At 53.1% G+C, this 15,860-nt stretch overlaps 1 protein-coding gene across 1 annotated transcript in view; it reads left to right on the top strand.

Annotated features, from left to right (window-relative positions):
• Positions 1-15,860, top strand: part of CSMD2 (CUB and Sushi multiple domains 2) — a 734,622-nt gene that overhangs the window by 677,615 nt on the left and 41,147 nt on the right. The window contains exons 57-59 of the mRNA XM_014578911.4: positions 1,273-1,455; positions 12,579-12,755; positions 14,897-15,076. Coding sequence (XP_014434397.4) covers positions 1,273-1,455; positions 12,579-12,755; positions 14,897-15,076 — 540 coding nt within the window. The remainder of the gene's footprint in view (positions 1-1,272; positions 1,456-12,578; positions 12,756-14,896; positions 15,077-15,860) is intronic.

The raw sequence follows: 15,860 nt of genomic DNA, 5'->3' as shown, positions 1-15,860 counted from the left end.
CCCTCTTGCTGCCCAAGCAGCTGCGGCAGAAAGGCTCTGCCTCCGACTCGTTTTCTTTCTGGAGGTTCAGGAGTAAGGGGGAGAAGGTTCCTGTTCTGCAAAGCAAGGTGCTTCTGTAACCCACACACTTAGGCTATGTCGACACTGGCACGATCTTGCGCCAGAGATTTGCAAATGAGGCTAAGCGTGGAATATCGCCGAGCCTCATTTGCATATCTAATGAGCCGCCATTTGTGTGGAAGAGGCTCTTGCACCAGAAGGAGCTGTCTAAACTCCAAGATCGCACCAGTGTAGACATAGCCCTAGTGTGGTTACTGAGTACTGCAAGTGGCACTTAGACCACAGCAACAGTTAAGATCAAGAGACCTCTACAGCATGGGCTGGGAGGCAGCTGGCTTTTAGCTCAGAGGGTAGAGGCTCCTAGCGTCACTTCCCGAGGTCCCAGGTTCAAATCCGCCTGGTGGTGGTTATACTTCCAAATTCAGTAGACACCTGGGCTGAAATGGCCACTGTGCAGGACAACACAAGGGCTCAATTTGGACTTTGCTGCACAAGGAGAACGTTCCCCCTGCTTACTTCAGTGATGCAGGTGGTATAATGCAACATGCCGTGACAGCTGCCACTGCAGGTCTGGCTGATTTATGAAAGACCAGTGCTCAGTTTTAGACACACACACATGCCTCCCTCCCCCCCCCCCCCACACACACACATCCCCAGTGGGCAAAAGGGGAGCGTAGAGCTCACTGGCCCTCTATAATTCTGTTGCATGGCCCCCAATGGGGGTAAAAACGAGGGAGCAAATTCAGGCTGGTGAGAAGCGGAAAACACCTAGCGGCTGTCAGATCCCTCAGGCTCAATATAGTTTCCCCAAAGGGGGAAGGCTCCTCATTTAGGGGCATGTAGAGCAAACTGACTGGGCAGAGCTCTGGAAGACATCCATCCCTGGCATGGGAGAGGGACCGGATGAGCTAGTAGATGATTTGCCTACCCAGAAAAATTCTGTGGCCTGCACTGTGAAGGAGATGAGGGTGGATGGTTGCGATGGTCCCTTCCCACCTTAAACTCGATGAGGTTTCGATGACGGTGGCTTCCTCGTGATCCCAGCAGAGGGTCAGGCGGTTCATGAGATGGTTAGCGTGGCTTATAGACAGGATACCCTGAGGTAGCCACTTGTGTAGCCCCGGTAACGCTTCTTTGTCACTGGGGAGGAGGGAGAAGCCAGGACCGCCGCCTGCGGCTGTTGCTGACAAAGCCGTTTTTTCCCTTCCGCAGGAGGCAGCCAGGGAACATGCGGCGACCCGGGGATCCCTTCACACGGCATCCGGCTGGGCAACGAGTTCGGGGTGGACAGCGTGGTCCGGTTCAGCTGTGAGCCGGGCTACACGCTCCGGGGTTCATCGGAGAGGGCCTGCCAAGCCAACAGCTCCTGGACCGGCACGCAGCCGGAGTGCGAAGGTACCGCTCCTCTTCTCACAGGCTGTCTCTCCAGCAGAGCCACGGAGGCGGCTCATAGAGGAGCTCTCCGGGCCCCTCCGGTACCTGGGCGCACTCCATGAATTTCACCTCAGAGGCAGGCACCATGGCTGCCTGTCAGCGCTCGTCCCGGGGGGTCCCTGGTGTGCCCGATACGTGGCGAAGGCTAAGGGCTTTTTACTCAGCTTGGCAGGAGAGGGGTTGGCTACAAATACCTTGACACCGTTACGGCGCTAACGGAGCCATATCAAGACATGTTGGAGCCATCCAGTGCGGAGTCAGGGCTCTTCAATCCGACAGCCGCGGGTGTTTTCTCCAACCTAGGTGCCTCAAGCATATAGGACCTTGTGGTGGCCAGGTCAGATGCTGCTACCACATCTCACTGGGTTCTCTCTGCAAGGACTCCCTGCCCAGGCGCTGCCGCCACGCCGTAAGGTCCCACGCGGACCTGCACCGAGCTGAAATGTCCGGCGTTCGCAGCCTGGTCTGCCCTTGGCCCTGCGTCCCATCCCTGGAGATTCCCCTTTGCCTTCAGCTCCTCCGCAATTCTCTGCTGCCAGGCAGCCGCCCCTTCCAGACAGAGCCCAGTCACTTTCAGGCACAGGACTTCTCTCCCGGCCGGGAGATTGGGGAGTGGACTGAGGGGCACTGTAGTGCCCTGCCTAGCAGAGCCAACGTAGCAAGGTAACTAGGACTGTGGCCCCCCTCAGCCTTGCTGTGTGGTGGGGCAGACAGCAAACCAACCCCCTTCATCCTGCTCTTGTAGGCCACAAACTGCAGGGGGCGCCCATGTCATTAGCTTGCTCCTGGGTTTCCTGCCAATCCTTGAGGGGCCAACGGTTCACACAGCCACATCCCCAGCATACCCGCAGGGGGAAACCGCCCCTTTCCACTTCCCGATGGAAAGCGGAGGCCAGGGGGGAGGAATGTGTCGTGGAGGCAGAACACTCTGTTTGGTGCCCACGGAGGGGGCAGCCACGAAGGACAGCGCGTGCTGCCGGCAGCAATTATCCACCTAAACGGGCCTGTTTGGGCAGGATGGGACCAGAGCCCTGACCCCCAACCGGCTATCCAGTGGACTGCACTTGCCGCCGGCAAGAGAAACACAACCTGTCCTTTGCTTTGTTTCCAGCAGTGTCCCTGTTCCGGCAGCAGCATCCAGGTGGGTGGTCTGCCCTCATCACGGCTGACGGAGCTCTCCCCCACTCAGTGCCTCTAAGTCCCTTAGGCCCCAAACAGCTGTATGTGTTTTTAGCCAAGGCAAGATCTGCCGCGAGGAAGGCCAAAGCTTGCAGGGCCACATGCTGGGCCTGATTCCATTTTAAGAACCGCAAGGGAGTGACCTGGTTTTTCAAAACAGGAGCCACTGGCATCTGCAAATCCGGGGCTTGACGTTCATCCGCAAGGAACAAATTCGGCAAGGCACATGCCTCACTTGGAGCACATGCTTAAGGCCTGTGGGCATCGCTGGGACAAAAGCACAGGCCTTTCCCACCCGGCGGGCCCGTGCAGGCGGTAATCCGCACTGGGCCCCTGCGTTGGTGCATTGCTGCAACAAAGCCCAACCGTTGATGTTTGTGTCCTACGTACCCTTTGTGTGACTAGCTGATTGGGCTGCTTTAGAAGCCACACACAGTTCCGGGCGTTGTTTGGCTCCTGCAGAACAAGCTAATGGCTTCTCTGTAAGGAACCAAGTTCCCAAACTAATGAAATCTCATTGACAAGCTTGCTCCGACCCAGCTGCTCCAGTGCCTGTCGGAAATTACTGCTTCATCAAAGGCAGAATTCTTGGATCAAGTTCTGCAGCCCCCTTGAAAACAAGCCTCGGTCCCAGAAATCTCCCCGAGCCAGGAGTCGGCTTCTACTAGCAAAAAGATTTTTTTTTTTGGAGGGAGGATTGCTCCCGCACCCAAGTTCCATATTTCCTGACTCGTTAAAACCTGGTGATTAAAGGTCTCCACGGCATGATATGCATCAGGGTGATTAATATGTTCCATATCCCTACACCTGGGCTAATCATATTTAAAAACCTGCTCAATTGCATTTCCCTCTCCATATTTCTGAATTAGCCCAGTTCAATGTATGGGAGTCTCGATGGAAGCGCTGTTCAGCAGTGGAGTGGCAAACTCCAGCCTGACAGTGCAGCCAATCAGCACTTCTGTAGGGCATTGATGGGCTCTGATTCACGTCTCGTGCACCCCAGCTACGAGCAGGAAGTGTCATCAAGTTAGGCGGTGCCTGCAAGGTCTCGCTACGACCCTGCCCCGCGAGTGAAAATCAGTCCCCTCTGCATGGGCGGTGGGTGAAAGCCCCCAGACCAGCCCCCAGCCCTGCTCTTTCTGCCTGGGCCCCATTCCTTCTGCCCAGGCCCTACCTTGCCCCCCCCCACACACACACACACACATACACACACAAGGAGGTAGAGTGGCACAGACCCGCCTCCCCAGCCCAGAGCACGGGGAGGCAGGAGGGCTTGCAGTTCCAGCCTCCCAGCCCTGGAGCACAGGGAGGGCAGGTGCTGGGGGGCAGCAACATTCTACTCCTAGTACACCTACAACAGGTGGTCTAGGGGCGGAATGTGGGCGGGGCCAGGCTGGAGGTTTGGGAAGGCAACTCCTCCCCCTGCCTGGCATACTCGCTGCCCCGTCTCCTGTTAGCCGCAATGCAAAAGGAGAGGGGAGGAGCCCCATCCGTTCTTGAGTAGACAAAGGTCTAAGGCGCAAAAGAAGCGTCCTTCCTGAACGTTGCCAGAGGGGCTGAGACATGAAAGGGGACAGAGCTCAAGCTGCCATCGTGCCCCCTGCAAAGCGAGGCTGTGCCAGCTCACCATGAGTGGGCAAAATCGTCGGTGGCCACTGCCTGTAGGCATGAGTGGGAGTTGTGGGGCGTAGAGGAGCACCAAGAGGTCTGGCTGAGATCAGGACCCAATTGCACCAGGTGCTGTACGGACACGACCTAAAAGACAGTCCCTGCACTCCAGGTCTTACCAGCTAAATAGACCGGGTGGGGAGAAAGGAGAAATGCAGCAGCAAACGTGCTTCAGTTTGAAGGCCACAGAACTTAAGCATGAGTTTCACTTCTAGTGCTTTGTAGAGCTGTTAAATATCGGTTAATTGAACAGTCGATTCACCTCGTGAATTCGTATCGGTTACTCGACTGTTCTATAGTCCCTGAGGGTGGGGCCGGAAGCCAGGGCGCTCCAGCCTCACTCCTGAGGAGCCTTCCGCCACTCTGCACTGCTGCCTCTGTATCTGAGGCAGCCACGCGGGGTGCCAGGTGGGAGCTGGTACGCGAGGGGAGGCAGGAGCGCAGGGTGGCAGCAGCCCCATTCTAGAGGGACTCTGAGCTCCCAGACCCACCGTGAGCCAGAACTGAGCCAGGCTGCCTGCCCGCCTAGCGCCTAATGTTCTTTAAATGCAGAGCCGCAGTGGGGGTAGGTCCGGGACCTGTCACAAGCCAGGACTGAGCCTGGCTGCTCTCCAGCCTGCTAAAGAAATTAGTGATGGGGGGAGGGAAATGTGTGTAGTCTCTAGCATAAACCACTAAGCTTTAGCTTATTGGTTAATCAGTTAATCGACTACACTATTGCAGCCCTAGTGCTTTGCTCAGTCAGGACCAACATGTCTCTCCCAAGTCACGTAGAAGGGGGGTGGCAGAACCAGGAGCCGAATCCAGATCTTCCAAGTACCCAGCTGGGGAAGGAAGGGGGGTGGGAGAGAAGGTCCCATTGGCCAGGGTGGAGAGACATCCCCGGTGGATGGGACTCGCCCTGAGCTCGTCCTCATCTCCCACCCTCACTCTCGCACCTCCCACATCCCTTGCCCCCTGCCCTGAGCCCCCCACTCTGACTCCTCCACCCCCATGTCCCCAGCCTCCTGCCTCCCCCTACCTCCCCAAGGCCCTACCCTGACTCCTGCACCCCCTACAGCGCCAGCCCCCTGCCCTGAAGGACCCGGGCAAGGCCTGGTAGGTCTGCTAGTTTTTTCATACAGTACAAATGGATTGAAATCATGTGAGCTCATTATCACCAGCGGCAGGAACTCCCCAGACTTGCTAGCTGGGTTAGCCAGAAGAGGCCGCTTCATTTCCAGTACAACCAGCATTCCAGGCATTCTACAATCTTAGATTTCAAGCCCCATTTAGCTTTAATTTAAGCTCGCTTCCCTCCGCCCTGCCCGTCCCCTGATTCATCTCTCCATGCACCATGCTAAGGAATGAGGGGGTGAGGGAAAGAAACCAAACAAGCCATTCTCTCCTTTCCAGTAGAAATTGCAGTTGCATTGTGGGTTGCAGATAAGCTTTCTAGTTTCCCCCCTTCCTTGAAAAACGAAATGGAACCTTTGCTGTTAGCATGTTTATTATTGGGCCAGATGAATTAAACAAGATCTGCAGCCAGAATGGAGTGTGCCAGTTTAAGTAAATAGAAATGCGTTTGTTTTAATTGGTCCCAATTTGACCACTGAGGATATGCTTGTGGCAGGATTATTTTCCCCATCTTCATGTCAGATGGAATGTGGGTTACGATTTAATTGAAACGGTATGTAAATTACCATCTGCAAAGCGTTCGGTCGGACTCCACAGGCTCTCGGCTGTGTGTTATTCCAGCAGTGAATTTCAACCGATATATGGGATGACATTCAGGGGGCTATTCAGCCTATGTGCTGAAAGGCAGCAAGGCTCAAAAGAACGATTCTGTCCGCTGTACGGATTAGACGGTGGGACGTTTTAGTTGCGCGCTACCTGGACTGGAATCAGTTTAGTAAACAGCTTTTACTGGGAGTAGAAGAGAAACTTTATTGCTCTTCCTGGACTTTCCATCTGACACCTTCAAATGCCACCAGTTCTGAAGCCAAAAGCAAATTACGAAAACAAACAAACCCCACCCCCGTCGGTGCAGCCCAATAGGGTTCACTCAGGTCGACCAGGTCGATGGAATGTTGACACCAGCTCTGTGTGTAACCGCTCACCGATACAATGGGAACGGGGACCCTAGAAGCCTCGAATAAATAAATAAATATTATAGCTCCTTCTAACACAAGGGATGGGCAGTAATTTTTGATGGGGGGGCTATGACAGGAATTTGGTAAGTGGTCAAGGGCCGCACTTTTCTATGATATTAAAGCAGGAGATGCAGGGTCTGGAGGAAGTTAGGTGGGTGCAGGAGGGAGCTCAGGGTAAGGGACTGGGGTACAGGAGGGCATCTGCAGTCGAGGGGGGAGTTTGGGTGAAAGAGGGAGTTGTGACCTGGGGCAGGAGGTTGGGGTGCACAGTCTGGGAGGGAGTATGGGTGCAGGAGAGGATTCTGGATGAGGGGTGTAGGAGGGGGTGCAGAGTCTGTTGGTTCTGAGCTTTTTCTGAAAATCCTGGCCCATCGGTGTGTTTCAGGGGTCTGGCCCCATTCAGATCGTTTGGGTGTTGATCTGGATTCTCTATACCATTCCAGCCAGGAGCAGAGAGGTCCCTGGCCCACGGTGCCCACGCCAGCTCCTCCCGCTGCCTCTGGGTGATTTGAAACTTGCCGCACGGCTGGAGCAGCTTTCTGCTGCTCACTCTGTGTGGCTGCCGCCCCCACCCGACACGGCCTTGCGGTGTCTGTGCACTGCCCCGGCCCCAAGTGCTCCTACGGTCCATAGGTAGCTGCAGGGGCAGGTGCCTGCAGGCGGTAGTGCATGGAGACCCCCGTCCTCCTCCCCTAGGAGCCCAAAATCCTGTCACTGATGTGGCTCCCGACTGAGAATGACTCTCCCCACATTATAGTAGATTTTGTGTGTTCCAGCCCCGCAGTTCCCAGGCCCGTACACAGGAATATCTGTGGGGTTGCTTTTTTTGTATCTGTGGACTGCAATGGTGTGAATGCGCACCCCTCGCCAATGCCATGGTCCCCCATGTAAGCCTACTCTGGCTGGCCAGGGGAAGGTCCTGCCTAGAGCAGGGGGCTGGACTTGACGACCTTCTGGGGTCTCTTCCAGTTCTATGATTCTATGATAAGAGGATGGGTTGATGAAATAACATGATCTTGGTAACTAATTGACCATTCATTATCAGTGGGAAATAGGTCAATGGAGGGATGATAGGAGTTACTATAGAGAACTTTCTGGGTGTCTGGCGGGTGAGTCTTGCCCACATGCTCAGGGTTCAGCTGATCACCATATTTGGGGTCGGGAAGGAATTTTCCTCCAGGGTAGATTGGCAGAGGCCCTGGAGGTTTTTCGCCTTCCTCTGTAGCATTGGGTGCAGATCACAGCTGGAGGGTTCTCTGCATCGTGGGGTCTTCAAAGTATTTGAAGGCTTCAATATCTGAGATATAGGTGAGAGGATTATTCTAGGAGGGGTGGGTGAGATTCTGTGGCCTGCACTGTGCAGGGGGTCAGACTAGATGATCATAATGTCCCTTCTGACCTTAAAGTCTATGAGTCTAAGGCTGGGGCGGATTTCCCCCAGGCCTTGCTCCTGTGTGGGGGTGAGAATCAGCCCCAGCCTTGCCCCAGCCGGTCGGAGTACCAGGGAGAGAGGCTCAGGCAGCGTGCCATCCTAGCCATCCCCAGCCCGGAATCGGCCCCATGGGAGACCATGCTGGGGGATGCATTCACACCCTTCATACACCCCCCTGCACACGGGCCTGATTTCACTCTTCCCTGCCTGACTTTCCCGTCTGTAACCTTGGCGTTGTTGTTCGTGACTCATCTGAAAGCGCCCCGCGACCCAGAGACCAAAGGCGCCGCAGAACGGCACCGTGTTAATGCTGGAACCCGAAAGTGAAACTGACTGAACAGATCAATCTCATTTCGCTTTCCACGGCTGAGGAGAAGTTCCAGGAAATAATCGGCGTCAAGTGTGAAAAGCGAATGAGATCGTTACGCCGCCTCTCCGTTTGGACAGCCGGACGAGCTGTTAGGAATGCAGGTGGAGATTTACACACCTCGTTCCCCAGCTGGAGCGTGGCTGCTTGGCACCACACTCCTGGCAAAAATCTAGCCCCCAGACCCGGCCACAGCAGGCCGGCTCCAGTTTAGGGCGGCAGGTTTCCAACGTGTTTCCTCATGACCCAGTGGAAGAAAATCGTTGATGCCGCGGCCCGACAGAATGTGACTAGAGTGGGTGCTCCGGGGTGGGGGCATAGGAGGGGGCTCTGGCTTTGCAGCATCAGGGCTGGGGCAGGAGGGGCTGACCTCAAGCGGCTCCCAGGGGTGCAGCGGGGGAGCTAAAGCAGCTTCCTGCCTCTCCTGGCACCGCAGACCATTCTGCGAGCAGCCAGCAGCAGGCTCTCAGCCCATGGGAGTGTGGAGCTAGAGTGCGGGGCAGCGGCCGTGCTCGGAGCCCTGTGTGCTCTCTCCCTGTCCCAAGAGTCGGGCCTGTTGCCGGCCGCTTCTGGGATGCAGCCAGGACAAGCAGGTTGCTGCCTTAGTCCCCCCCCCCCCCCCCCGGCTGTGTCTAGACTCTGTCGGCAGAGGCATGTAGATTAGACAGATAGGGAAAGGCAAATGAAGCTGCGATTTAAATGATCGCGGCTTCATTTACATTTACATGGCTGCCGCGCTGAGCTGACAAACAGCTGATCAGCTGTTTGTCGGCTCGCCGCTAGTCTGGACGTTCCCCCTGTCGACATCAAAGCCCTTTGTCGGCAGCCCCGTTATTCCTCGTGGAATGAGGTTTACCGGGGCTGCCGACAAAGGGCTTTGATGTCGACAGGGGGAGCGTCCAGACTAGCGGCGAGCCGACAAACAGCTGATCAGCTGTTTGTTGGCTCAGCGCGGCAGCCATGTAAATGAAGCCGCGATCATTTAAACTGCGGCTTCATTTACCTTTGCTGAACAAACAAATCTACATGCCTCTGCCGACAGAGGCATGTAGTTTAGACGTACCCCTGCTGCTCACCTGATCCCCCTGCAGCAACGAGCCCTGGCGCCCGACATCCCACCCCCCGGTGCTGGGGCGCGACCCCTCGTTTGGAAACCGCTGGTTTAGGGAGGTGGCTGCTCCCATTCCTGCAGCCAGTAGCCAAGAGAAAGGGGTTGGGGCCGTGGGTTCCCTGCGCCTTTGCATTCCTTCCTCTGACCCTTTGGTTAAAGCCCGTCAGTCTATCCGGGCATCAGCCTTTGAAATATTTTCCAGTTATAGTCAGAATAAAACCAACAGCCCCAATCAAATTATTTTCTTCTTTGATGGGCTTCAGGAGGGAGGGGGGGCACGTTGATTTTGATACGTGCTCCATCCAAACAGCGAGGCAGCTCCGTTTTCCGTCTGTCCTCTGATCGTGCAGGGTGCTCCCATTTATACCATGGGACATACTTTACGTGGATTGTCCCGTGCTGGCTGGATTGGGCCCTGAGCTCTTTTAAATACAACTTTCAAGTCTGATCAGTTGCCTAGAAGTCCGTGGTCTCTTACCTCGCCAGGGCAATACAGGCTTTTGACAGACATCCACCTGGAATTACAACTTCTGCTGTCACATTGCGCCTTTGTCATTCCCTTCCCAGTGCCGTCTTCTCCAAAGACACAATTTGTGTAGCAACCCTGCGGTGGCTATTTTAGAATCAGCTATGTGCATTTGGGAGGAGGGGGGTGTACATAAGTCAGATGGGGTAGGGGAGAGAAGATGATTCATGGACCCGACTGTGAAATATGAATCCACTGCTCTTCTTGAGCTGATGGAATCTGACTTTTCTCCCTGCGTTTATTGAAAATGACACTGTGCATCATTGAGACGTTGGCTGCACGAGGCCTCTGCAAACGAGCACGCACCCCGAGTGATTTCCGTGCCATGCAAAATGTCTGCGCACGTAGCCTAGGACGGTTATTAGTTTTTCCCTGTCAGACAGATACACATCCAACAAGCTCATCTGTTAACCTGCTGTCAGCAAACCAAGAAACAAGGGAGAAGAGGGGGCTGTTTCTCGCTCTCTCTGTTAGGCAGCTGTGCACAGCGCATTCCTACCGTGACCCATGAGAGATTCATCTCCCTGGGCAGAATGGCAGGCGATACTCCATTCCCGCCATCGCCGGGTCTGGGAGGCAGCGAAAGACCATGGAGATGTGGGCACCTTGTTATTTCCAGACTGATTCTCTCCCAGGGAGTGAGATGGTGCTGCATTGCCCCGAGGAATTTCCTTGTCAAACAGTTTAAGCCTTTATTGATGCCTGTGATTTACTTTCATGTACTGTAATTCCACAGTAAATGAGGACCGGGTGCCGTTATTGCAGCTTCTTATTTTGCCATGGCGGGGCTGCGTGTCCTGCCACTCAGTTGGATGCCCTTTTATTGCAGCAATGTAGACATAAAACCTGGGTGTCGACAAAACCTGCGATTGTATCTGCGCACTGTTCCGCCCCAGCTGAAAGCATCATTGGCTATTCACAGGCCATAAGCAGGAGCGGCTGCCTTGACGGAAAGGTAGCCGAGTCCCCTGCTGCGTCGATTCCCTTGACGTCAGCAACGATCAGATGGGAGCCCCAGTTCTGCAGCTGAGACCCAGAGAGCGTCACTCGCTGGGACCCTATGATGTGGATGGGAAGCCAGCTGTGAAATTCAGAGCCAGAGCAGTGCTGCTTCCCCTGCCCAGATGTGTTGTAACCTTGAGCTCCAAGGGGCACCTCAAGGGTACACAAGGGATCTTGTGGCCCATATCAGGCCCTCTGGTCACACTAATGTGCCGGGCATTGCTAGTTTTACTGCTTGTGTAGACCCCTCCTCCCTTGTTTCACACAGCTCACCAAGCCATCATTCAATGGCCATTTGGTCCCTACCACTCCAGGCTCGAATTCAGACCGGCCAGGTTCTGAGCTTGTTGGGGTTCCACCACCTTCTTCTGCAGGTGCTTTGTGAGAGCTGCCTCAATCATGCTGCCAAGAGCCAGCTCGGCTCTTTGAGCTCCACGTAGGGTTAGGTACTTTAACAGCCTGATCATGCAGATGATGGAAAGCCAGGGGCAGAAAACCTGCATCTCTTTCAATTCAGAAGAGACCTGTAAGCAAGAGACTTGCAGCCAGGGGATGTTCTTGAATTCCAGTGTAAACTCAATCCTAGAACACTAGAAGCAGAAGGGAACTTGAGAGGTCATCAAGTCCAGTCCCTTGCCCTCCACTTTCAAAAATCAATGAGGTGTGTGGTGGGGGACTTGGCTTCTGGGGCAAGAGAACATCTCAAATGTAGTAAGTGGAGGGTCAGTAACATCGATTCAGCAGTGAATAAAGGCCTGTAACATGAAAATAGCAACAGGCCTGGAATCTAGTGAGCAAGACTTTGGTTCAGCAGCCAAGAAAAAGGCACTATTGATAATTGTGTGATTGTGTAAGTTAGGTCAAGCATGGAAGAACATAGGGAGGCACTGGGTATAGATTGTAAACCAGCAGAGAGTAGCATCTTAATAAGAAACGTCTTGGTACCAACCGATTCCCCAAAAACGAATGTACATGCTGACCTAGGTTCATGACTGGGTCGAAATGGACAGCATGAAGGATAGGAAGTAAGCAAAGTGAGGGATGGTAACTAGGTAACAGAGCATGGCAACTTGGTACATAAAGAAGTGATGTAAGTTGTTTGTATGTGTCTATAAAAGGGCACCGCAAAGGGTAAATGCCAACCGACCCTGGTTGGGGGGATGTTTTATGCACTTTTGTATGTGGGGGGATTATCAATGCTTACAGAATGCACAGTGGCCTAGCGCTGAGACTTTCTGCTAACAACTGTTAATGCATCACATCTGGCAATAAACCTGCCCGATTGGTTTCATCCTTGCCTGAATCTGTCATTTCTGGGGGTTCTCAGTGATTCACAGTGTTGCCCCAAGTGCCCGGGGTTTAACACTTTAGCTAAAGGGAGCATACACATGCATGCACACAGCTGAAAGTTTATCAGCACCGACTGAGTAGAGGACCTGTCAGGAACTCACCAGGACAACCTTGACTGACGACATCAATTCCTTGTGGTTTCCAGGGCAAGACTCATCCACTGTTCTCGGGATACTTCCCTCGCAGTAGTAGGCGCGGTTGACTTCACGCCAACCCATTGTTCACCATTTAATCCAGAGATTTTTGCAGCTAAATTGCTTTGGTGATGATCGGGGTCGTCTTTGTTTTTTCTAATTCTGGTATTTTTGGCTTTTTAGTGATATCTTGTGGAAACCCAGGAACTCCAAGCAACGCACGGGTCGTGTTTAATGACGGCTTGGTTTTCTCCAGTTCCATTATCTATCAATGCCGGGAAGGCTATTACTCCACGGGTGTGCTGAGCCGGCACTGTACTGTTAACGGAACCTGGACAGGCAGCAGTCCAGAGTGTACAGGTGAGCCTCGGAGTGTGTTCCTGGAAAACAAGGTGAACAACAAACAAAAGGCACTTAGGGCGAGGTTTCCAAAGAGTGCGTTTGAAACCCTCCACTTTAAGACCTGCAGGAGTCAGCATGCACATTTTGACAGACTGTCGTCCAAAGTGCAATAAAACTATCCACAGGCATTGGAAATACAAACACTCCGAGGCCCCACATCCCCTGTGGAATACCCCAGCTTTGGATGGGTATCCCAGATGAGTAGTCACAAACTTTGTGATGAGAGCTAAGCTCCACCAGCATGTTGCCTTCCCAGAATGCACCATGATTTGGCCATAGCTCAGAAGCTTTTGTTGAACATATAGGCTGTGTCTAGACTGGCAAGTTTTTCCACAAAAGCAGCTGCTTTTGTGGAAAAACTTGCCAGCTGTCTACACTGGCCGCTTGAATTTCCACAAGAACACTGACGATCTCATGTACGAAATCAGTGCTACTCCCATTTGGGCAAAAGTCCTTATGCGCAAAGCTTTTGCGCAAAAGGGCCAGTGTAGACAGCTCAGATTTGTTTTGCGCAAAAAAGCCCCGATCGCAAAAATGGCGATCGGGGCTTTTTGGCGGAAAAGTGCGTCTAGATTGGCACGGACGCTTTTCCGCAAAAAGTGCTTTTGCAGAAAAGCATCCATGCCAATCTAGACGCTCTTTTCCGCAAATGTTTTTAACGGAAAACTTTTCCGTTAAAAGCATTTCCGGAAAATCATGCCAGTCTAGATGTAGCCATATTGTGTTGGGTGGTATCATGAGCTTTTGGGGCACAACCCACTTCTTCAGGTGAATGGAGTTATTAAAGGTCCAGTTTCTAAATAAATAGAGGATGTGGGGGAAAGTAAGGGGGGAAAAGGAAAAAAGGGGAAAGAAATAGTCAATTAGAGTGTCCATGCTACATGAAGCTGATAGAAAAGGTGCCAATTGTTCTGAAGTACCCATTGTTTGTTTTTTTATGGCATTAGGATGTGGAGTGTAGCTGGCCATCCAGCCAATGTCTTTATTCATACCTCTGTGATAGGAATCAAATTTGTACGTGAAGTTATGTTCTATGGCTTCCCTGTGGAGCTGGCTTGTGAGATTGGCCCAGGCATTTATTAAAAGATCCCAAGGTCGGCGTATTGTTTCAGGCTAATGAACACGTTCAGCCCCATGAAAAGCCTTAGTGCCTTAGGGTACGTCTAGACTACAGGCTTTTGTCGACAGAGGCTTTGTCGACGAGTATCTGTCGACAAAGAGCGTTTATACTACATCCAATTCTGTCGACAAAGCAAGCCGCTTTGTCAACATGACAGTGTAGACATAAAGGTCAGTGTAGATGCAATAACCCCTTCTGTCGACAGAACTCTGTCGACAAAAGGCATTATTCCTCGTAGGGTACGTCTAAACTACATGGCTCCGTCGACGGAGCCATGTAGATTAGTGTACTCGAAAAAGGGAAATGAAGCAGCGATTTAAATAAACGCCACTTCATTTACATCAAAATGGCTGCCTCGCTGTGCCGGTCAGCTGTTCCACGAGGCATAACGGGGCGGTTGACAAAGGCTTGCCTTGTCGACCGCGAAGCGTCCAGACTACCGCGCTGTGCCACCAAACAGCTGATCAGCACAGCGCAGCAGCCATTTTGATGTAAATGAAGCAGCAATTATTTAAATTGCCACTTCATTTCCCTATGTCTTGAAACCTCATCTACAGAGCCATGTCAACAGAGCCATGTAGTCTAGACATACCCCTAGAATGAGGTTTACCGCCGTCGACAAAACTGCCGAGTTCTGTTGACGTTATGTTGACAGAACTCGGCGGTAGTGTAGATGCAGGTATAGTTCTGTCAACAAAAGTCCACTTTTGTCGACAAAACCCTGTAGTCTAGACACACTCCTAGTGCCCTTGCTTATTCATATTGTCCACTCCACTGAGCATGGCAAAGTTTTCTGCACACATCTTTTCCAAACATTTCCCTGGGTGACCCAGCTCCTTGGTTTGCCCTGGCGCTGAGAGTGCATCATCATCTACTGAAAGACGAGGAGACTGCGAGGTTTCTAGCCATTTCATATCCATATGCTTGAAACAGGCAAGTGCAGTGGAAAATGTAACCATTGCCTCTTCTCCTTTTCCAGTGATAAATTGCGGGGATCCTGGTGTGCCAGCCAATGGCTTTCGGCTTGGAAATGACTTTAACTACAACAAAACGGTTGTGTTTCAATGCATACCTGGCTACATGATGGAATCGGACCGGGCATCCTCTCTGGTTTGCACAAAGGACCGAACCTGGAATGGCACCAAACCTGTCTGCAAGGGTGAGAGCCCGTTTGCTGGAAATGGAGGTTACAGGCCTCAAGGTGCCATGTATCTACTTGGGACCAGCGGCATCCTCACCCATACACAGAATACACAGCTGCATGGGGCACCTGAAAATTTGGAGCTCCTCTGGGTCTTAATGTCCTCCCTCCGACTTTTCCTATCCTGTCTGTGGCTCTGCTTAGGGTCTAGTTACCTTAAGAGTGAAAGAGCCGGCCAGAGCTATTAGCAAACTACTGAATGTGGTGAAGAGCCATTTGGGTGGTAATGAAATCGTTTAGCAGGCCTTTGTCAACCCCAGGTCTATCCTGTCAGTTTCTGAATTTAATGCATGGACGGCGGGTATCCTAGACAGGGGAAGGCCCTGCCTTCCCAAACTGCCTCACCTGGTCCCACCCATGCCCAGTCCTGTGCTATGCCTGCAGGCCAGCTCTCTGGGGTTACGCTGCTGGTTCTCTGGATCTTTTGGGATGGAGCAGGATGGGGCTACACTGGCCACCAGTTCTCCGGAGTTCTGAGGCTCGGGGATGCTGCGGCCATGCTGCCTGCCGACTCTCTGGGGCCAGTGGAGTTTGGGGATGCGACTCTGGGGCAGGGAGGGTACCAGGGCCAGCAAGCCACAGTGAGGGGCGGAGCATGGGCTCTGGTGGGCAGAGTTGGGGCAGGCTTGCCTCCTCAAGCTATGGGGTCTCCCACCGCCTGTGATGGAATGTGTTAGGCTTTGTCTACTCTTAACCATTTAGCGCGCAGACCCGGCAGCACTGTAAACAGAAAGTGTGGCCG

Source organism: Pelodiscus sinensis, chromosome 26 (genome assembly GCF_052426305.1).
Source record: "Pelodiscus sinensis isolate ZL-2025 chromosome 26, ASM5242630v1, whole genome shotgun sequence".
In the NCBI taxonomy this organism is placed as follows: Eukaryota; Metazoa; Chordata; order Testudines; family Trionychidae; genus Pelodiscus; species Pelodiscus sinensis.
Note: the sequence above shows the minus strand (reverse complement) of the source record. Positions and strands in the feature narration are given on the sequence as shown.